At 42.2% G+C, this 24,840-nt stretch overlaps 1 protein-coding gene across 1 annotated transcript in view; it reads left to right on the forward strand.

Moving 5' to 3' along the window:
- Positions 1-24,840, forward strand: part of UNC5C (unc-5 netrin receptor C) — a 379,402-nt gene that overhangs the window by 217,488 nt on the left and 137,074 nt on the right. The window contains exon 3 of the mRNA XM_088464462.1: positions 17,997-18,218. Within this exon, the coding sequence (XP_088320588.1) occupies positions 17,997-18,218 (222 nt within the window). The remainder of the gene's footprint in view (positions 1-17,996; positions 18,219-24,840) is intronic.

Here is a 24,840-nt window from a genome sequence, read left to right on the forward strand (position 1 = left end):
GGGCACCATTCCAGTGCATGGGAGCAAGTCCGGGAGCCTGGGGGAGCAGCAGAAGAACCTAGCACTGCCCTGGACATATATGTAAATATTGGGCTCTATAGCAGTGCATCCCTAACAGTGCATGTTTTCCAGATCTTCTAGTTGGTGCACAGGTCATTTATTACTGGCTGATACATGTTAAAAGATCCACAGGTGGTGCTATTTATTTCATTTATGATACTGAGAAGCACATGTAGCGCTAGTAAAATTCCATTTACTATTTCTATTGTGGTCATGGTGTGGGCTGAGGAGGGAGGTTTCCAGGCAGACTGAAACCCCCCCTGTGTTTGCCTATGGTAAGAGGATCTCAAGTGCCATTGTGATATCCCAGCACTATTTCTGCTCACCATGGGATCGTTCATGGATTAGAGCCTGAGCAGTAAATGACACCTAATGTAAAATTAACTGACTTGTCTGATTCTTCAGAACTGAACTATGTTGATTGCTGTTCATACTGGAGACACCTGTCACCAGTGCCTGCAGCAGGAGAATACCTACCAACTCCTTCGCAAATCGACATGAACATCCTGATTGCAGGACAACGGGACTGTCCCCAAAAATCAGGACTTTTCTGCCAAATTCAGGAATGTTATTAGTTATGTTATATCAAAGGTTAGCTAAATAATATACATCTGTATCATGACTTGTGCTAGATGCCACAGAGGCAGTGAGTAGGAGGTTGTGAAATTAGTAGGCACAGTTTGCATATCAGCACAAAAATGAGGCTGTTGTTTTGTAGAGTGTGGATTTTGACTGTGATAACCTTGAATATGTCCTTACATGGTCATGCTTGGGGGTCAATCCAATTATACGCCATGCACTCGCGGGTGCGAGTCATTGAGACAACTGCCAGACTTGAGGGCAGCCTGAACTCGCTCAAAACTTTGACAGCCCCACATGGCTGCGTACAAAAATGAGCAAGTTCAAACTGAAAGAGGACCATGAGGAGTGTGAGATGCAGTGCCGTTACCGGCGTTTGAGCTCCGTGGCATTGGCAAAATGCACCCGATTGGCACCGCCCGCGGCTAATTGGATTGCCCGCTTAATATAAGTCATATATTATTATTATTATTATTATATTATTATTATTAACAACAGTTACTTATACACTGAAGTGCCAAAAGTAATGTGTTTTGGGCTGATGGTAGAGTTTGAGTGTGTCGCAGACTGCATGAGGCCATCTTTCCCAGTTGTCAACAAGACATAGTGCAGGCTGGTGATGGTTCCATAATGGTGTGTGGTATGGGTTGGGTCCGCTAGTCTTACTGAACATGTCATTGACCGGTAACAACTATGTTGCATTGCTTGATGACCATTTGCAGCCCTTCATGGACTTCATGTACCCCCACCACCACGATGATGGAATATTCCATCAGGATAATGCACCGTGTTATCAGTCCCAAATTTTCCAGAATTGGTGCGAGGAGCATTGTGGAGAGTTCCGACAAATGGTGTGACCACCACGTTTGCCCAACATGAACCCAATCAGGCTTTTATGGGACGTGGTGGAGAGATCCATTCGTACCCAAGATCCAGCTGGCATGGGTCAAAATCTATTCAGAGGTATTCTGTCCACTTGTGGGATTGATGCTGCGTCGAGTTGCTGCACTGCACCGGGCTACAAGGGGTCTTACATGATAGTAGCCATCTAGCCCATGACTTTTGGCACATCTGTGTATCACTAGCATATTCTGTTGTGCTTTACAGTTGGAAACAAACAGTAATAAAACAAGTCTGGTTAATAGCATACAGAAATAGAGGTAAGAGGGCCCTACTTGCAAACTTACATTCTATAGGGAAATAGGCATTGACACACAATGATAGGTGCTACTTATTGCATATTGGTCCAGCCAGATTGCAGAGGTCCTTGGTGGTATGTATGGCCCAGTCACACAGGAATGTTGGCCAAGGGTCAGAAGGATGTGAAAGTGAAGAAAGATGACATGAGTAAAGTTATGAGTGGACTGTAGGATATTGGACTTCGTTAGACAGGACTGTTGATTTGGTTGGTTGGCAGCTGGATTAGGCTATACTGTATGTGTACAGCTCTACCAACAGATATTATGAGTTGCTTCGTGATTCATCCAGGATCTCTGCCCTTCAAAAATCATGGATATATATTACCTACCATGTGTGTCCCAGATTGACAATGTTCTAATCACTCAGAGTTTGGGCCAAACAAATTGCTAACCACATTTCTGGTTTTAATGAAGTCTTGTCAGTCATCAGTCTCATTCTACAAGAGAAACTTAAATGCCAAGCTCGGGCCGGAGACAAGTGTCTGAAAACAATGTGTGTAATCAGGATACTGCAGTAGGAAATGATATGTTGCAAATTTAAGTAAAAAGAAATGTGAAGTTGGGAGACTTGGTGATATTTGATCCAAACCAGTATGTATGATCTTAAATTGGAAAGTGAATGTTTTTTTCCTGTTTAATTTGAATTATTCCTCTTTGAATTGAGTTTGCACTGTGGTACAACTGCATAACACAAAGGTCATGGTTTCTGTGTTTTTTTTCTCTGTGGCTGGAGCATGTTTACCATTCATTGAGTTGCTGACTTTTTATCCAAGGGATTTTTACAATATCTTTTCTGATATGTGCCGTGTCCTTCTTCGTGACCTCCAGTGTCTGTTTTGCATGAACAGCCGTTGTAGCACTGTCAGTGAAATCTTGACTCTGTCTCAGTTTAGCAGAATGCCCTTTTTGTCCCCAACTTTAAGTATTTTCATCATAAAATCACAGGACTCCTGTAGTGCTGTGTATTATCTTACTGAAAAGTCCTCGGCGGTTGTACAAACAGGAGTTTGCCAGATAAAGCTTTAGCTGAGCATTTCCCGTTCTAAGCTAAGTTTCACATTTCCGATAGCTGGCTGCAGAGTTAGTAGTGAGATGGTTATCGTTTTATGAAGGCTTTTTTGTTTTCAAGCCAAGTTTGGCTGGTAGATGTCATTATTGAACTCCAAAATGTAGCTAATGGACTTCAAACACAATTAAACGTTCTTCATGGATAAATTGCTCTTGGACAACAGTCACTTTGAATCACTGTAACTTGAAGAAGCTTCAAAAGTTAATAATTACCTAAGAAAGACATGTAGTATGATAGGAGATTACTAGTCCATAAGAATGTATAGTGTATGTGCTTCTTTATTGTTTTTTCATAGAATATGTTTATTTTACTTTTCTTATGCTAACATAACTCCTTAATTAGAAAGTGTTCCATTAACATTGTGGCTCAAAAAGTCAAGTGGGATGAGCTATTTCTTCACTCCCTAAATAACACTGTTTAATGTTTGTAAAATGCGATACAAATATGTTTTAATGGTCATGCTGAATTGTCAGAATATGATCATTCAACAGCAAAAACTGCAGACCCATAATAACTATATGTGCGCAAAGGGCATTTCCAGGTTCACGCCTAGTTCATGCTCATGGAGCAGTCCCTGGAAAATCAGTCCGTGTCTCGACTTGAAGGTACCTAAAAACTAACCTTTTGCAAAGGAGTGGAGGATCACTTAAAAATGACCTTTGTATTATTTTAGGACCTCCCCCTTAATTGATTTCAACATGTCTCCTAAAATACTGCATGGTTTAGTTTTATTTATGACTTAAGACTATGGGCGGGATTAACACTAATAATAAGGGTCAAACCTCCGAATATGACATTTTTGTGGGTTTGACCGCATTTTCTAAATGCACCCTTCGCTTTACGGAGCTTGGACCCGATAGGCGATGCCATCTGTAGATGGAGTTGCCTAATAAAAGCATATGGGTATATTTTCTGGGGTCTTCTTGAGAAGGATCCAAAAGGATCCCCCATGGCTCATGCATGTTCTAGCTGATGGCTGCGCATGCGCAGAGGGACTCCGGGGTCATTAACCCAGAAGCAGTGGCATAACTAGGGCAGGGCGAGCGGGGTACGTGCCCTGGGCGCCGTGGGACCGGTGGCGCAGGGGGGGCACCGCCAACCATGGTCTGGTCCGCCCTAGTTAGCCTGTGTAGCGCCGACCGCAGTGAGTGCGGTCAGCGCTACACATTTACACAGGACCTGCGCTAGGCTTCCAGTGCCGGTCCTGTGCTGCACAGCAGAGCCCCTTCCCTCCCCCTGAGCGCTTGCCCAATAGCGCCAGGAGGCGGGCTCAGGCTGTGCATGACACATGCATCGCTGCCAGCGCTGGCGGCGATGCATGTGTTAAACAGCAGCCAATGAGAGTCAGATAGACTCTCATTGGCTGCTGCAGCACCCACTGCAAGAGCCGGGCTTCCGTCTGGCTCCTGCAGTGGGTGATGGGACAGACGTCATGACATCATGACGTCTCTCCCATAATGCTGAGCGCATCAGCCCTTGAGGACTGGCGGGCGGCGGGAGCGGTGTTGCGGTCCAGAGAAGCAGCGTGGATTCAGGTAAGTATATTTGTATATATATATTTTTAGAAACCTGTCTACACTACTGGGGGCACAACGGGGGAGGGGATGGCTACTACTGGGGGGACCTCTACTGGGGGCACTTAATCGGGAGGGGGAACCTCTACTGGGGACTACTACTTGGGGGGGGAACTACTACTGAGGGCATTATAAAAGGGGCCTACTACTAGGGGCACTGCACTGGGGGGACCACTACTGGTGGCAATAATAGGAAGGACCACTACAGGGGGTACTGGATAGGGGGGATCACTACTGGCGGCCTGCATCAGGAGGTCCACTACTGGGGGCACTGCATGGGGGGGACTACTGCTGGGGGCACTATATAAGGGGCTTACTGCTAAGAGCACTGCACTGGGGGGACCACTACAGGGGGCACTAGATAGGGGGGATCACTACTGGGTGCCTGCATAAGGGGGACCACTACTGGGAAAACTGCATGGGGGGGACTACTGCTCACATGTTGACACGCCCCATTTTTAAGTGACCACGCCCATTTTTTTGCAGAGCGCGCACATATCGGGGGGGGGCCTCCTTTTTCAAATTTGCCCTGTGCTCCAAATATCCTAGTTACGCCACTGCCCAGAAGTCCCCACCCCGCAAAGGACAGCTCTTATTTTGGAGAGCAGTCGTTTGCTAAAATCGTCATGCATACAGCATTACTAAACATCAGTATGCTGTGATCATTGGCAGGATGCATCATATCCAAAATGCGGTGCTTGATGCATCCCGCCCTTTACGACTTAAGTCTGTGGTGCGAGTTATCCAATATCAGGATTGCATTTATTTCAGTTTTGTATGTTTGTGAATATTCATTACTTTGCTCAAGATACAACTAAAGGTGCAAAATAGGCATGAGGCTAGGTTATTGCCATTCTGACCAGCTGGAGAACTGACATCCTTTTGAGGCATGGTTATAGACTGTGTGCATGCCCGTACCGTTGGTAAATCTTCTTTAAATACGCCTCTTCCCCACCACCTGATCATTTAAATATATCCATCCTGCACAATTGATGAATATAAGTATTTCAACTTCAGCGTAATTCTGGGCGTTGTTGCACACTTTGGGGCTCATGTTCTGCCATAAATGTAAGCAGAAATGGGCACACATTTTAAAGAGCTTTTTTATGTGCAATTGCTCAATCAGACACGTATCCCAATGGAATATATGCCAGGTTGACTTTAGGAGCAGCAAGTGTAGCGTAGAGAAAACACAAAGACAGTGGGGCTGATTCAGTGTTGCATACAAGCCCTCTTGGCAGATGGATCTTGTGATTTATAGCAAAAGCATACCTCCCAACCATCTCAATTTTGCCAAGACAGTCCTGCTTTTTGGGCAATGAGGTGTCGTCCCACCTGCGGGCCACAGTGTCCCACAGTGTGTGTGTATATGTGGGGAGATGGTTGGGAGCCCCCTCTCACCTACTGCTCTGCTTACCTATTCAGTGGAGAGAGGGACTGGGGTCATGCCCTGCAGCTCCCGGAGATGGTCAGTGTTATTAAGTGACATTTAATTGAATAGAAACATCTGCTATTTTCCCCATTAAACATAATTTTCTGATGCAGTCGAAATTGGCCATAATATAGCAGCCAAGTACTGTGAACTGTTCTGGTGAATCCGCAAACATTCAATTAATGCTGCTGATCGTCATCATTATCATTGCGAGCCCTTCACAATTACAGTCCTTTACTGTACGTGACCAATGCTTGTTCACCTCTGTTAATTTATTGCTAAAGTGTAAGATATAACCAAATTGTACAAAGAACCTGTATGCATTTTTTGGTACACATGTGCAATATCAAATTGTGTATTTGACACTAGTAAAGCGGATGAAGGTCCAACTCTGCATTAAAGTTCATAATTCTGTCTGTTTTATTAGTATACTGTAGATTTATATCCTCCCTCAGTTGCGTGTTCACTGTGCTTCCACAGGAGCAGTAAGGCCCCACCTTATGATACCACTTGCTGCGCTCACATGTAACTTAAACCACCTTCTGTGTGCCATGGACACCACTGTCAGTTATATTGTGATTATTACACCCTGTGCCAAGTGTTTGCAGTTTAGTGAAAAGTAACTATTGTACAAAATAGCTATTTACTGTATATGCTTATAAGCATTTCTTAAAATGATACAGTTTGATAATATGCATTTAACAAAGGGACTATTCATTTGAAGTTACACTGGACGTACTGTATTTGGTCAGTATATATATATATATATATATATATATATATATATTTATTTATTTTTTAACTTTTCTGTAGAGGGAATAGCGTCTTGTGGTGAAAACATGTTTATGTAGTTTGCCTGTACTGAATTATACAGTGTATCATAAAAATCCCTCTGGGCACTCCTTCTGCAAGTTTAATAATCCTGGTGTATTTGCATGTAAGGTATAATTATCCTTTCCAAAAGTAACTTTTCAAATATTTTTAGAAGCAAGTCACTGCTGGCGAGGTTACTACATGTGCAAAATAAGCACTTTGTGACAGTTCAGGAACCTACAGAAAAGAACGGGAAGGTCACTTCATGGGTTTTACTGCGTTGTATTAAGAAAGCTTTTATTACAGAAAAAAATTGCATTTTTTTATTTCTAACAAAAATGTAGAGACCCATGATGAATTGGGCAGAATTTAAATTGCAAGCAAAAACTGTACACCCCAAAAATAGAGGCGTTTTGCTTAAGCTGCAGAGGTGGCCATGTAATGCTGGTCATACACTGTTCAATAATTAGCTGATCAGGCCGATAATTGAACAGTGTATGGCTACAACCGAGTAGTAATTATCGGTCTGTCGGACATGCTGAAATAGTCCAGCATCTCAGAAAGATTCAATCAGGGGTTAAAGTGGGCAGGAACGAGGTGGAACTGAGTTCTGTCACCTCTAATGGTAAGTGGAACTAGTTCCACCTCTACCAAGTCCCTGCACAAAAGTCCAACAGAGACCCACTCGCTGTCTGTCTTCAGAGGTTCCTTATTTCAGAGAAACCAGGATATAGGTAAGGAAAGACTCAGGGGAAGGCAATACATAGGGGTTGCAAAAAAACTTGGGCATCCAAGTGACTAGTTTGTGGGGACCCCATAAAAAACTCAGAGGCATGGCAGAAACAATAACACTGATGATACAGTGCCTAGGCGGCCCCCAGCCATTTACTTTACCGTTTCCTATACACAACAGTGTGTGTGTGTAAAGAACAGTTTTCACACTTGTTTTGGCCTGTCAGACTAGCATGGCACGGGGGGTGGGGAGTAGGCCGCGGGAGATATGAGTTCTACCATCTCTACAGGACCACTTTAAGCCCTGGATCCAATAATTGGTTGGCCACATCTGGCAGTGTATGGTGTATGTGCTGCTGCAGCCGATCACCCTACATTCCCCCTGTACCTTCTAAGGGGAGGCCATGCTGCACTCTACGGGAGCGCGCATCGTCAGCGACATAGCAGGTACACACTAATCGATGTGCCTGATATCTTGTCCGATCCATCTAGTGTGTACCCGGCATAAGACCATTAGTCGTAATAGAGATCATTTTAACCATTAACAAAATAAACGTTCACCAGAGACTTTTAAAAGTGATTATTAACATGTCTACATTTTCATTGAAAAATGGTATTGAAATATTTTTCAGTCACTTTCCTTTATGTAATGTACAGTATTTTATCAGTAACTTTTTTTTCTGATTATCCCCATTAGTATCATGCAGTGAATCGTCAGTGTCTTAAATAACCTTTAATGAACTGTCTACCACAGAGAAGGGATAATAAAATCACTACTATATAAAATCCCAGGATCTGAGACTCTATAGCATGAAAACACTGTGGATATTCAGCTCCACACACAGAACAAACATCTCTTTTCAGACTCCAAAGAGAGCTACTGTACTTTATTTAGTAACTTGGCTTCTGTGACTCGAAAGGCATGTCAATATTTGTGTTGTGTGTTCATACAGGATAGAATGGATCCCCAGTCTGTGAATGAATCACAGTGTCTGTACTGTGTGAAGAATGATCTATTACAGGATATCTGATATTGAACAAGCTCTATTTGTACCCCATTGCATGTCCTTCTTTCATTAGGTACAGTATTAAGAGTTTGAGCTGGGTGAGGATTGTGCCACAGCTTTAGGGCTAATGTGTGATCAAGAGCGGACGTCTAATTCTATATTGAAAAGAAATCAGTAGTCCTGGAGGATAAGTCTCTGACCCACTGTCATACGTTATGACCGCTAATGGAAGCTGGTATATGGATGTTTTGAATAAATCCTTTTATTGCAACAGTTTCAGAGGCAGATATGAGTTGGATCACTGCCAGATAGAGGAAGAAAACTCAATGGTAACATTTAGCCTCGTTTTCCTTGTAGGTTTAGCAGAATTATATTGGTATCTTTGCTAACATGCCGAGGGCAACACTGATAGAGAGACCTTGAAACCATTAGAGACCAAATTACAGCAGCATCTTTATAAGCTGCCAATTTTGTATTTCTGTTTTCCCGTTTTAATACAGAACATGAAACGTTATTTGAAGCATGGATGTAAGACTCTCCTCCTGTAGATTTGATAAAAAAAGTAAATGTATTTCCTTTCCCCTTTTAAATTAGACACACGAAAGGCACAGTCTATAGCTGAAGTATAAAAAAGCTCAAACATTAAAGCAAATCATGGTACAGTAGTTCAGGATTGTGCTCCTGTACTTGGCTCACTGCTGCTGAAATATAGACACATCATCGTGTAGATTTGCACTGGTTTCTCAGTCATAAAATACCTCATGGCATCACAACTGGTTTCTCAGTCATAAAATACCTCATGGCACACATCCAGGGCAATTCAATTATGTGCGAGTTAGGTCCGGCAAGCCGTGAGTAACATTTGCAATTTGAAAATGATGCGGGGCAGGAATGTGGTGGTGTGAATGATGTAGGACAGGTACGTGGAGGTGTAAATGATGTGGGACATGTACAATATATGGAGGTATAAATTATGTGAGACAGGTATGTAGGGGTGTAAATGATGTAGGACAGGTATGTGGGGGTGTAAAAGATGTAAATGATGTGGGACAGGTATGTGGAGGTGTAAATTATGTGGGGCAGGTAGGTGGAGGTGTAAATTATGTAGGACAGGTACGTGGAGGTATAAATGATGTAGGACAGGTAGGTGGAGTTGTAAATGATGTGGGACAGGTATGTGGAGGTGTAAATTATATAGGACAGGTATGTTGAGGTGTAAATGATGTGGGACAGGTATGTAGAGGTGTAAATGATGTGGGACATATATGTTGAGGTGTAAACGATGTGAGACAGGTATGTGGAAGTGTAAATTATGTCGGACATGTATGTGGAGGTGTAAATGATGTGAGACAGGTATGTGGAGGTGTAAATGATTTGAGACATGTATGTGGAGCTGTAAAGTATGTGGGACAGGTATGTGGAGGTGTAAATTATATAGGACAGGTACGTGGAGGTGTAAATTATGTGGGACAGGTATGTAGAGATGTAAATGATGTGAGACAGGTATTTGGAGGTGTAAATGATGTAGGACAGGTATGTGGAGTTGTAAATGATGTGGGACAGGTATGTGGATGTTTAAATGATGTAGGACAGGTACGTGGAGGTGTAAATGATGTGGGACAGGTACGTGGAGGTGTAAATGATGTGAGACAGGTATGTGGAGGTGTAAATGATGTGAGACACGTATGTGGAGGTGTAAATGATGTGAGACAGGTATTTGGAGGTGTAAATGATGTGGGACAGGTATGTGGAGGTGTAAATTATATAGCACAGGTACGTGGAGGTGTAAATGATGTGGGACATGTGTGTGGAGGTGTAAATGATGTGGGACATGTATGTGGAGGTGTAATTAATGTGGGACAGGTACAGTATGTGGAGGTGTAGATGATGTGGGACAGGTAGGTGGAGGTGTAAATGGTGTAGGACTGGTATGTGGAGGTGTTGCATGGATGGGAGTATTGTAGATGACATGTAAAAGTGGAATGTGGATTAACAGATAGACAGTAAAAAGGTAGACAGTATCTAAACAGACACATAGGGTGGGATGTAATAGAGATCGAGTCTGCTGGAGACGCGGGATGCAGACTGATCTCGATCGTTTTTTTTAAAGTTACAGTCATTTACAAGGCAAAGCAGACTCGGTCTCTATTACATCCCGCCCCAGATGTTAGACTGCAATAGGTCGACCCAGACAAAAGGTAGACAGGGACAGAATGTCGACACACTAAAGGTCGACATCTAAGAAGATTGACATGTACAAAAGATCTACAGTGTGAAAAGGTCAACACATGATTTTATTTTATTTTAGCCCTAATCTTCACCCTAACCTTCCCCTTGGTGCCTAACCCTAACCCTCTCTCCTGGTGCCTAGTCCTAATCGCCAGGGTAGGTGTCTGACCCTAACCATCCCTTCTAGTGCCTAACCCTTTATTATTTATTACCAGTTATTTAAAAAGCGCACACATATTCCGCAGCACTTTACATAGAATATTTGGCCATTCACATCAGTCCCTGCCCCAGTGGAGCTTACACTCTATGGGGGTCATTCAGACCCACTCGCGATCGGCAGTACGCTTGCAAGTGGGTCGATGGTCCCCACTGCGCATGCGCACGACGGAGGGAGCTCCGTCGTGCGTATGCGCGAGACCCGGCGAGCGAAGGACTTTCCATCGCTCCGGGTCTCGAACCAAAGGGGGCGTGCTGTCGATGTTGATTGACAGCACGCCCCCTTTGGTAGGCGTGCCGGGGGTGTGCCTGCCAGACGGAGGCATTCCCATGGGAACGCCTACCGTCTGGGTCCGGCCCCACTGACATCACTCTAATAGAGCCAAAATCACTCCTGGGCTTGTGGTTGAGAAACCCAACCACAGGGTTTCACTCGCAAGTCCGATGGTCGCGATGGTCAAGACCATCATGACTATCTTGTTGCACGCTTGTATATGCTGTGGGTGGTGACCCACAGCTATACGAGCGTCCAGGAGGACGCTCCATATTAATGGAGGAGGGCCCTGATTCAGAGCGAGCGCTCTGGTCAGAGCGTCCGGCTCTGAATCAGGGCCTATATTCCCTATCACATGCGCACACACATACACACTAGGGTTAATCTGTGTTGGGAGCCAATTAACCTACCAGCATATTTTTGGAGTGTGGGAGGAAACCGGAGTACCCGGAGGAAACCCATGCAAGCACAGGGTGAATATACAAACTCCACACAGGTAGGGCCGTGGTGGGAATCGAACCCATGACCTCAGTGCTGTGAGGCAGTAATGCTAACCATTACACCGTCTGTGCTGCCCAGAACCCCTCACCTGGTGCCTAACCCTAACTGTTGGTGTACGTGCCGAACCCTAAAAAACATAAAAAACACGTGTCGACCATTTTTTGTGTTGACCTTTTGACCCTGTTGACCATTTGTACCTATCGACCCTTTTACATGTCGACTTTAGTGTGTCGACCTTTTATCCCAGTCGATCTATTGACTGTCTAACATCTGGTGCCTATCTAGACATTGTTGACCTTGTTACTGTCTACTATAGTCTGGAACCCGTAAAAGTGTTCATTAGAACTTTTTACAAACTTGTATAATACACTGAAAAATTACTACAGACATTTTTATGTACCCCCTGCTTGTAGCCCACAAATGCTGGATAGCTTTATTTTTAAAACTGGAATTTAGATTACAGTTTGGACACACTCCTCCCAAATCTAAATCTGTCTGCACATTTTACATCTGCCCCACCTGCAGTGCAACATGGCTTTGACCAAGATGCACAGTTACTTGCTCATTCTTACTCTATTCTCAACTCTGAATCAGGCCCTAAATACTTACAGCCCTTTCACATTTTGATTAACATGTATTTAGAAACAGTTCCGTCGAGTGGTTAGGTGGGCACACATATGGGCGGGGGGCATGGCTCAATCAGGGAATTTGAAAAATAAATACTATGCATGTGCTCAGCACAGGGGCGCAATCCAAGAGTAGGGGGCTGCTATACAGCCAGCGGAAGTGGTCAGAGGAGACATTTTACATGTAGCGCTGCAAATTGGGACAATGTCCCCCTCAGCAACTACTGTACGTTGGCCCCAAGTAATACCCATTTCCCCCTCTCAACACCCCTGTTTAGAAAAAATGTGCATTGTAATAGATAGACATTAGTTAGAATGAGCAAATATTCCCATGTTATAACATATGTGATTCTAACATTACTTAGCAGGGTTGCTGTTAGATCCTAGTTGGAGAAAGGACCTCTCTGACGTTGCAACCACATGACCGCTTTGGCAGCGCTGGACTGCTCCAGTGTTACCATCCACGTGGGTATAGAGGGGGAATACATTTTTGTGGCGAGCATAGCGAGCCACATTGTCTGAAGCGTGGCGAGCGAACACTTTTGACCCCCGCTCGGATCCTTGCCTCTCCCCCTTTGGTCGCGGGTCTCACGGGTGTGACGTCAGAGGTCCTCTGCAGCACCCAATTCTAGACCTAACCCTCCCGCGATGTCACAACAACACTCTTGTTTCCTGTACACTTCTGCAGTGCAAATCACAGTATAGTAATGACAGGATTTGCTTCACCACCCTCCTGCAATTGTTCATGGAACCTCCCCCACGGATGGGAACCCCACACAGTTGGCAACTATGATAATAACAGGCATTTTTATAGCTTTGGAATTCAGGTTTACACCATTGTAATAATTTTGGGTGACATTTATGCAAACTGGCATATTCATACTGTAAACATGAAAAAGCTGTTACATCCAATTGCACGCATTCTAATTCTGATATTTTAGTAGTGCAGGACAATTGGATTAGAATATCTGATTGATCACAGTGGATTACACAACTTTTTTTTTTGCAAAGTTACCACTGTTTAATTTGTATAAATATTCATGCATTAATTTTCCTTATCATTCCTTTAGAATGTAAGCTCTCACGAGCAGGGACCTCTTCCCTCATGTGCTTCTCTTTACATTTTCTTCTACTCTTTACTCCCCATATGGGCACCTAACACGTGACCGCCAACTCTCTGCTGCTTACTGTGAGTGCTTTAATCACTATTGCAGCAATGTATATAAGTCGTGTCCTTGTCCTGCACTGTAATGTACTGTAAGTTACTTGTTTCTTGTTCACTTGTTAGTTCTATGTACTATGCGCTGCGGAACACTTGTGGCGCCATATAAATAAAGGATAATAATAATAATAATAATTTCATTTTTGCTATTTGCACAGCCACAAAATTGTATGGACCTTCATAGTAAGCCCGCCATCTTTCCTTCTCAGCCTTTGTATTTGATAGAGGCTATTTCACAACCATTATAGATATTGATGACTGTTAAAAGCAGAAATCCCTGGAGTATAATGATTTCTCCATAGCTAATCTAGCCTCAGACGTCGCTCACCATAGACTTTGTAGCTAATAAGCGGAAAGATAAAAGGTGATTCGTCGCTGTAACACCACCAGCACCTGCTCATACTAATTTCACATGGTAATGCTCGGGCATTTTTTCATGCTTAATGTGAATCAAAGTATACGTGTAGCTCACAGTTACCTAAACTGCAGGCTGCAATGCATCTCAATCTTCCAGAGAGATAAGCAGGCAGATGCATATAAAATTAGGTTTGCAACCATTCATTTTAACTTCAAGTTGAAGCATCACTCACTAAATTCCATTTTGAAAGTATAATGGATACTATATTTTACTATCCAAAACTGGCACTTATTTACTCATGCTGTTTGAAAGAGAAATCAAATTAATTTTGTTTAGACATGAAATGATGCTTCTTGTGTTGTAGGGAACTGGTAATAAATTATGATATAGAAAGGTGTGAGAATAAATATGAGCCAGCTACGGAAGGGAGCTACATTTTTTATAGTGTGAACTTTTAATTGCATGCTTCTTTTAAATGTCACATTATGTCACACCATGAAGACCATTGAATGCTCATATGATCTTGATGCCTCTGAACTGGCTTGGACGTCCTGGTCTATCACTGGGCAAACGTGAGATAGAGTAAAGGCCCCCATACATCAGAGACGGATATCTGCGATCGGATCGGAAACGCTGATCCACTGGGCGGAAATGCCGACCAGCGGATATCGATGTTCCGCGTTCTGTCGCAGGATCAGTGCAATTTCACAGATCTGCCAATCACAATAATTTTTTGATTGGCAAAACTGTGAAATTCAACATGTTGGATTTTACGATCTCTGGATCGCCACATCGCGACAATACATCGCTGATGTATGGGGGCCTTAATTTTAACACACAGGCAATATAATCATTGTATTTCCAACTAACACCTGTGAATAGTCACTTTTTGGCAGGACATTTTCGATATTTCAACCTCACAGGTGTGGCTAATTAGAGAGATAAAGTGGAAATAGATAAAGGGGGAAATATATCAAGCTTTGGAAAGAGAAAAAGTGGAGAGAGAAAGTACCAACCAATTAGCTCATAACTGTCATTTTACAGGCTGTGTTTGGACCTGATTGGTTGGTACTTTATCTTTCTACACATTATTGACACCCATACATCTACAGACCTGCCAATCTACGGATCAGCAGCCATCGACTATGAGCCATCCGTCGGTGGATCGGGGAAATTCAACATGTTAAAAAATCTGGAATTGCCGATTCCAGCCATTTTCGGGTCAGGATCGGGAAATTGATAGGTTTCAACATGTTGAATATCCATGATTCCACACCGCGCCATTGGCTAGATGTATGGGCCACTTATATCTCTCCAAGTTTTGATACATCCCCCTTCTACCAACCAATAATTTTCCTAGCACAGTCTGTAAAGAGGCAGTTAGAAGCTGATTGGTAGGTACTTTATCTCTCTCCACTTTATATCTCCAAAATTTGATTCCTCTCCCTCAAATTAGATCATGGTAATGTGAATGTGGGGCTTGTTTGTATCAATTGCGAACTTTATGTGACAATTTTTGTTTTGCAAATATTGAGAGTTACAGTATTTGTTCCAGCGTATCCCAGCATGTGGTGGTCAACAGGTGCTAGATCCAATGGAGAGGTTTCTCTAGCACGTGCAAAGGGAGCTAGGTCCCACTATTTAACAAAGAAACAGTCTTGCAAGACTTTTAAAAATATGAAATCTCTATATTCAATACTATTATATGAATACATTTGAAATATTTGTTGACTAATACATTGTATGATATTGTATGATAACAGCGCTGAAGTGTTTGGGAAATACTGAAATATGTGCTTAGAATTATTTAAAAATAATGATACCCTTCTGTATTCTTAAAAAAGCAAGAGAAGAAGGAGAATACCAGCTATGCGCTGTAACCATTATTTTGGTAAAATAACTTTTATTGAAGGAGATGTCAAATTAATCAGTCTGTGCCGAACAACTATCTTGCCTCAACAGGATTGTTTCATTATTATGGTTGTAATAGTTTGTAGCCTTTAAGTATAGAAAATAACTGCAGCTTAGGTTTTGCTGTTGTTTTAGATGTATCTAATTCTCTTTGTTTTTAAAGACCAATTTTGTTTGCATTCAGTAGTTGTGCTGCTATACTCCAAATGTTGTCATCTAATTGGAGGCAGCTGTTTATTAATATAACATAAATGTTAATATAAAATAGATTTTGAGATATTTATTTATAACAGGCTTGCCGACATTTAGCTTCCTCCTTCTGGGAAGGAGCTGTCGGGCTTACAGGGCTGGGGGCGTGATGCGGCCAAAGGGGGCGGGGCCCGGCGCCTGACGTGGCGTTGGGGGCGAAGCATGGGGCGTGACAGCGTGATCGCGTCATCGTGGCTCCACCCCCGGCTGCACAATGCCATTAATACGGCACTGTAAAGATGGGGCGGAACCACGATGACGTGATTCAGTGCGAATCGCATCACCGGCCCCCGTGCTGCCGGGGTTTTTACTTAAAAGTGCAGGGGAGGGGGGTGCGGACACATTGCCGGGGCCGGCAGGATTGCCTGCCTTCCCGGGAGGTCGGGAGCGGCACCCGGGTAGGCGTGTATGATTTATAATTATAACAATACTAATTCTACTGCTGCTACTACTACTACTACTACTACTACAACTAATTATTATTATTATTATTATTATTATTATTATTATTATCAATATGAAGACCTATACAGTATATTACAATAAGCATATTAACTGATGGCAAATATTGCAGTAGGAGAAGGGATTGATTGCTGATAAATGTTCTGAAGTATTGCTGAGCCCACTGGGTATTCAGCAGGGGACCCAGAGGGACATATCTGGTACATAGTGGTCTGGTCTAAGTTGCCTAGATGTTGCAGCCACGCACCGTAGATTGTGTGACTATGCCCCTTGAGTCAGAGGCGTAGGAAATAAAGAGAGCCCCAGAACTCACAATGGGACATGCCCTGGCCCCATATGATTGACCATGGTATTCAGAACATCAGGTCTGGTAGGCAACCAAATGACTAAAAGACCTCCATATAAATGACAAAAATACACTAAACATGCATACACTAAATAAATACGCTTCCCAAGTATTTTACATTGTTCTTACAAACTGTAGTTGTCCTTTTTCATACAAAAACCTTATTAGAAACCCAAAGGTGGGACGCTGCAGTTAATGATGCATCAAGCTAAGCTGCAGTATAAATTGAATGTAAATAAAATTATGATATATCTATTGCACGTTTTGCATCAGTGGAATGTGTTACCTGCTAAGTGGTGAATGCAGCCAGGTCACAAAAGAAAATCTATAAATGTAATTATTAGCAATATATTCTCACTCTCCCCAGAGAAGCATCACATTAATTGTAATGATTTACAAAACCTTTTACCTTTCAAGTGTGTTTGATTGGAAGAATTTTTTCACTAACTGTTTTAAAGGAAGCTGGTTGAACATGACATGGTTACACAGAGAACACACGGCCTGATTCAGCAAGGATTGCAGTTGTTAATACGCACGCAATAGGCCGATTGTTGCGTACTGCGCATGCATCGCCGTGCGCGAACTAGCTATTGCGCTCGGGAGGCTACGCAGACCCCTCGTAGAGTGATTGAAAGGAAGCACCGTTTATGGGTGGTGACGGGGGTGTGGTCAGGGAAACACAGGCGTGCCACTGCGTTCGCACGCCGTTGCAGTGGCATGCATAAATTAGCCACTGCAATCCCATAAATCAGGTTCATGCATATGTGCCTATGTAGACTCTGCCACTCACACCGCCTGTTATGGGAGAGATGGTACTGAGGTAGGAAGAGATGTTCTAACATAGGATGACTATCATTTACACAAATACACACATACACGTACATCTGGTAGGAAGTGTGTCAGCTATAACGCAGGTGAAAATAAACGCTCATGGTAATTACTTGTCACAAACCAGGTGCTTGTACTGTTTATGCTGAGCCGTATGTTTCTCTAGATGTATACGAATCTGCAAATACACCAAAACATGCTATTTTTCTGTTCTCTTTTTGCACTTATTTTGCCAACAAATCTGCATCAGCCTCAAAGTGTTCTCCAAATACTTAAATAATAATTAGTTAATATATTTTTTTATTGCAGACGATGATTTCTTCCATGAACTCCCAGAGACTTTCCCATCAGATCCCCCTGAGCCGTTGCCTCATTTTCTCATTGAGCCTGAAGAAGCTTACATCGTGAAAAACAAACCAGTAAACCTGTACTGCAAAGCCAGCCCTGCCACACAGATCTACTTCAAGTGCAACAGTGAATGGGTTCATCAGAAAGACCATATGGTTGATGAAAGAGTAGATGAGACCTCAGGTACAGTACCTAGCATGCTTTTTTTTCCCTTGCTGTAGTAATAATAATAACTGGACACTTGGATCAGATGAAACAGCATAATACCTTTATTTTATATATATGCATGCATGGGCATTGTACTCAATACTGAGCAAACGACAACGTAACTCAGGGGATTTATAGCCCCATTATACATAGAAGCAGTTGCTCCTGCCATTTTACCATGTGACACTTTATATTGGAGAATACAATGGCCCTCTAGACTATACAGTTACATTACAACATACTGGATGATTATACTAAGGAAGTAGGGGTCACTCTATAACTAAACAACATATAAATCACACATGTGAGCATCCATTCAATGTTTCTTAATGACCAAATGTAGAAGACCTAGGTCATGCACTGTGCTATGTACTGTAAGTGATATCAATAGTGAGACAATAGTCTTACTGTTTTTTTATTTTTTTTAAACCAGAATGTCACCAAATTTGTTAGGGAGACTCATTAGGACATGGGAAGCAGGATTCCGCTAAAAAAAAAGTTTTAGTGAAAAAAGTCGCCATTAAGAGGACTATGGCGCTGTACAATGTGAAAACAGCGTGAAAATGGACAAACAAATGAAGACTAAACTGTAATGACCTTTATTGTGTGTGACAATCTCCGGCAGCATCCAGCTCCTGTCATAGAAGAGCCAACAGTGCTGACAGCCCAGTCTCCGGGGGCAGCCCAGCATCTCCGGCGATGCTGGGCTGCCCACGGAGTGAAGTCATCTGGATTCCCCACGAGGTCACGTCCCTTTATTTAGGTCATGCCCCCTTTATCTCTATCCAAGACTTAGTACATCTTCCCCTAAGGGACAGTCTATAAACTACTCTCCTTGATTTAGTATATTAAATACAGTGTATTGAATACGGGGATGCTGAGTGTTTAACAAATACATACAAGCATCCAGCAAGGTACAGGGGATGTCTTTGGGCCTCATAGCATCCGCTGCAACCACTGTAGGTGCGCCCCTGGTTCATGCTGCTATTAACATTAACCACTTAACTGACACTTTTTTTTTCTAAAAACGGCTCAGAAATTTAAATTTTTTTTATGACTGAATTAGGTGAAGAACATGTATTTCAACTTATCTAAAATTATTTCATTTAAAAAAAAAAGAGTACCAGGCACAATTTACGGTGTGACGGGGGTTAATTTACTTTTTCCCAGCGGCTGCTAATCTCTGCAGCCGCTGGGTGGAGGGTCCTGCTGTGCTGACTGATCAGCAGTGATTGGCAGCACAGCAGATACTGGGGGAGGGTGCAGGTGACCACACTGTGTATCTGACTGGCCGAACTATTGCGACCAGATCAGATAACGCACAGCCTGGTGTGGTCGGAAAATGCGAGCATACCAGGCAAGTAGTTAAGAATGTATGTATGACAGCTGTAATACAAATTGCAGCTGTAGAGGTGTAGAAAATTAATTACATCAACATATATACCTTGGATAGGGATGCAGTCTGGAAACCGATGGGCGCTATCCCGCCCACCGATATACCGACACTGCAAGTCCGACATGGGAGTAAAGATAGGTGTCGAAATCCCCACACCTATCATTAGCCCATACTACGAAAATCCGACACCCGGCATACCGAACGAAGGTAAGCCGGGTGTCTTCGGTTCTAGCCGTGGGGGGGGGTTAGGTTTGGGGACCCCCAGGGGGACTTAGTGTCCCCCAGGGACGGTTAGGGTAGGGAAAGGGTGCGTTTGGGTTAGGCACACCCCCGGGATGGCTAGGTTTAGGGTGCGGGGAGGGGAGGGGGGTTAGGCACTAATGGGGGGAGGTTAGGGTTAGGCACTAGGGGGGGAGGTTAGGGTTAGGCACCACTAAGGGAAGGTTAGGGTAGGGTAGGGTTGGGGTACTTACCAACCTCCGTTGGGATTTCACTCCTTCGGTCTTCTGGTGTCAGTATATGATCCGGCAACTGAACATACCGATTCCCTTGGATATTACACATGGCCTGTCTTGCACTCACATGAGGCTTAAACAGTTGCAAATGTATACCTGTAATTGAAAAGTCCTTCAGGACTACGGGGCTAATTCAGAATTGTTGCACAGCATTTCACGGATGGTCGCGATGGTGATCCCAGCCTGCGACCTTGGTCGCAGTGCTGAGATCGCAAATGCAGCAAAGGGTGTCATACACCCCCTTCTACATTTTCATATTAGCAAGGACAGAATTGTAAAGCTGCTTGCGTGCAGGTTCGCAGTTCCAACCTAAGCTGAATCACCCCTTATGTTATCTGTCGAAATATTTATATAACCTAGTTAGAAGAACTGCTTTCTTGTGTGAAAAGTCTGATATTGCTTATATTAACAGCAAAATAATGCTGCTTAATTCACCTCCATCCACTATATATATATTTGAGGCTGTCTGTAGCATTTCCAAAATTAACACTTAAGGTGCATACACACACAATGATTTTTTGAACGATTATTGATAACGATATCATTTATCGTTCAATAGTTGAAAAAATCGTTCACTTTCTGAGTTAAAACGATGAACGATTATCCTTCATGCGCGTTCACGTTTGTAGTTTGTAGTTCATTCAGACTGACCAAGTCAACGATTTTCAGTAAGGGAATATGCAAAAATCGTTTGTAGTTCAAAAAAATCGTAAATTACATTTAGTAAATGAACGATTTTAGTAAACAATTTTCGTTCATTTTTCCCAAAAATCGTTTGCTAAAATCATTAATTTACTAATTCGTTGTGTGTATATGCAGCTTTATTGTAAAAATGCACAAATATATGTTGTTGTTTTTTTACAGTGTCCTTAACTTACTGCATTTGCTATCTATTTTGTGTCCTGGACAAAATAAAGACTCTTGTCCAAGGTCACACATTGCTGACAATGAGAAGTGTACCAATGTCTCCTCTGAAGCAGGTCACTGGGCTTTGTTTGAATTTCAGTCAAGGCTCTTTCAGATCCAACTTTTTCCTTGATGTATTATAAAGATAGGGCATGAGTGGTTTCTAGCTGAAATGATGCACAGCGTCTACCAATCACAACACAAAAACACTTTTCCTGTAGTGTATTGCCGTTCATTAACCCAAGGCACATTTTTAGACCTTCACAAATAAATTTTGCTTAAAATACAAGTGTATTTGTTTTCTCTAGAAAAAATCTGTTAAATGTTAAGGGATAATTGATAGTTCGTTGTCCTGTGCAGTCTGATGTCAGAAATATGACGGAGAGTAAAAGGATGGGCAGAAATGAAATAGTGATTTCCCATAACCAATTAAGCTTACTAAGAGATTGGTTTACATACAGAAACCATAATTGCAAAACCATTGCTCCTCATACTATTTTGTATTCTGACAACACAACCAGTTTGACACAGTAGTGAACATATCACATGTAAGCTCCCAATCCAATACATTCTTAGCCTAATTGAGTTTGGATAAGCTATTATAATGAGTATTATTTATATTTCTTTCTATCTTATGAGAAATATCTAAATAAAAAGTTACAGTAGAACATTCCAAGATAATGGAGAGTGCACCGAGCGCACAGTCAATCAGATACCACCATCGATGACTCTCAATGTTCCTCACTGTTTCTCACTTCTGCTATGGTTCTCAGCTGCCCTGCGTGTCCTAACCACCGTTTATTGGGTAGGTCATGGACAACTGTGTGAATGCTGGGCTACAACTGAGCATGTAATAAATAACTGTGGTTACATTGTCAGCTGTCGCAATGGGGGTGTCAGGTTTCCATCCTCTGGATCAATTCAGCTAGAATGTAGAAAGGGTTGAAATTTTATGGCTTTGTGCCCATTATTATCCTAACAAACGATTGTACAGGAAACTAGTGCGTCTCACTAACTATAGTTTTCTATCTCTGCAGTGGGCTACCAGCCACCATTAATACAATTAATTTTCTTTCATTAAAAATGTCTCTACAGTAAAAAACAATATATTATTTTTCTGTTTACTTTTTTTTTTTTTCAAAATATTCACAGCAACCTGTAGCTAATGCTGTCACCTGCTAGACTCGGTTCATGCCTTAGATCATTCTTTCAACGTTACTGTGCACACTAGGTGGCTGTACTCATGATACCTTCAAAGGAAAACCAAAAGGCATCTTGTGGCCACCCAGATGTAAGCCAGTAATGTCACTGCATCTGATAGCTGAGAAGTTTTTTTACAAAGCATAATTTATTTACTTCTTCATTTTATGCATTTGACTAGTTGAGAAAATATAAAGGACATTTCTTATTTTTTCTTTTGGCATGCAAAAGCAACACCAATTCTCTGTTATAGTTCTCTGTTATGCAGGTTACACACTTGGCGATATATTGCTCATTCTATCGGCGAGCGATGTATCGTGAGTGCATTGGCAGGTGTGTACACCCGATATGTCTGTAAACGATGTAGTTCACAGACATACTGTATCAGGTCGGCCCTGCAGCACAGCCAATGACTGTGTGTACAGGCGACCCGCTGACCGCCCATATACTAGCTGCAGGGACCGCCAACACTGACATCACAACTGGGCGGGGAAAATTTTAAGTCCCGCCCAGTTGTGATATCAGCCCAGACATATCGAGCGGCTGATTGGTACATGTGTGTGTATAGCTTACTAATCATCCACTTTGAAAGCGGATCTCCATCGTCTCAGTGTGTACCCAGCACTAGGCAAATAATTAAAAGATGTAAATGAACATAGCGTTGCTACTTAAAAGTTGCCTTTTTTTGGTATGTGCCAGCTATCCAGTGTCCCTTTCCGCTTACTATGCTGTTATAATGAATTATGCACTTCTGTGTACCACGTGCTGCATAGGCGTTGGCACAGGCAAGATAACAGGTGCCCACAATCCCTCCCTCCCCTCGAGACCAAAGTTATTAAAATAGGAAGAGAAGCTGTTTCATATGTAATGTGATTTGTAGGCTTTGCTGAGTAAAACAAAAAGCTCCTAACCCATCCCAAAAATACATAATTCTATGAATATTTTTATGAAAGGTTAAAATTTCCATACCTGCTACTGTACATCTGCCACAGGGGCAAGCAACTAGGAAAGCTAAAGGTATTTCTTCACGAACACCAGCTGGCCAACACCTGATAAAGAGTACACATTTCTCTTGTATCCACATCATTCTTGCTCCAGACTATGGGGGAGATAGATCTATAGATAACAAGTGGAGAAGATGACCATATCAACAATCAGCTCCTAGCTTTAATTTATCAAGTACTTCTCCTACTGTTCTCTTTATAAAGTTTGATACATCTCCACAATCTTTATAGAGCCATAGACAATTAGTAATCAACTGGAGTTATAAACCCATCTCCCTTCTAAATGTGGATATAATATAACTGCAACCTGCTTAAAACCCTTATTAAATTACAAAATCTACAGTATAATGACCAACTGGGATGTATTCCTTATAGGGTAGCCAGAGAAAACATCTACAATCTTATAGATTTCACACATCTACTCTCAATTTCCAAAACATCCACAGTCCTTCTCTTGTCCATAGATGTATAAAAAGGTGTTTAATTGAATACTGTACACTGACAGGTTTTGAGAAAATTGTTTGAGAATATCGGTTTGGGCTTCTCTGCTGATGGATGCTATCAAATCCCTTCAACATCTCCAATGATATGAGACACTTTCTCCTTTACTATTTATTTTATGCATAAAAGACAGAGCAATATGAGCTAATACAGACATTGCTGGGTCCGTGTCAGTTAGATAGGCCTCTAGCTTCCTCTTTTTGCAAATGACCTGTCGGCCACCGTGACAAACCCAGTCATCTCTTCCAAATATTAGAAATGTTCCCATCTTTCAACTATAAATATAAATTGGGCCTCAACAAAAATGTTTCAGAACAGGCAATACAAGGATTACAAAACACGCTTGCATTTAAATCACATCATTCTCAAATTAAAAATTTGGGATTCAAATATTCAAAGAAACAGAAGATTTGTACAAAATACATTTTAAAACTAAATTAGATTAGATAAATTCAAATCTTGAAAGTGGTCAATCAAAACAATTCTCTTGAATGGGAAGAAGTAATATAATTAAAGTGAATTTATTTATTTTTGTCCCTCCTAAAATATTATACTGTACTTAATTTACTCTCTACCTAATCTCATCCCACCCAAATTGCTTAAGGAAATACAGAAATTTGCAAGGAACTTCATCTGAAGTTCAAAGAAGTCTGATTTCAAGCAGTTGACCATTACTTATACAACAAGAAATTCCTACTAGCTTAAACAACCTCTGTAAAACTGGTCTGCCAACTGGTGCACACTAGGGAAATACATCCATACCGGGTTTTACAAGGGAACCTAGCTCTCCACAACAATGGATTTTGGGCATATTCTCAGATTAAGCATTACATGTGGTATGGAGAAATAATTCAAATAATATACTGGGACTTACTTTGAATGGGTTGGGTATGAAATCCCGGCTGTCGGGATGCCGCTAGTCAGAATACCGACAGCGGCAGCCCGACAGTCAGAATCCCAACACCCATAAGAAGTAACGTAAGTATTTTTCTAACCCCCTACCCTAACTCCTTCCCTAACCCTAACCCACCCACCCCGGTGCCTAACCCTAACCTCCTCAACTAGTGCCTATACCT

The sequence above is a fragment of the Taudactylus pleione genome, unplaced genomic scaffold (assembly GCF_031769625.1).
Source record: "Taudactylus pleione unplaced genomic scaffold, aTauple2 ptg000055l, whole genome shotgun sequence".
In the NCBI taxonomy this organism is placed as follows: Eukaryota; Metazoa; Chordata; class Amphibia; order Anura; family Myobatrachidae; genus Taudactylus; species Taudactylus pleione.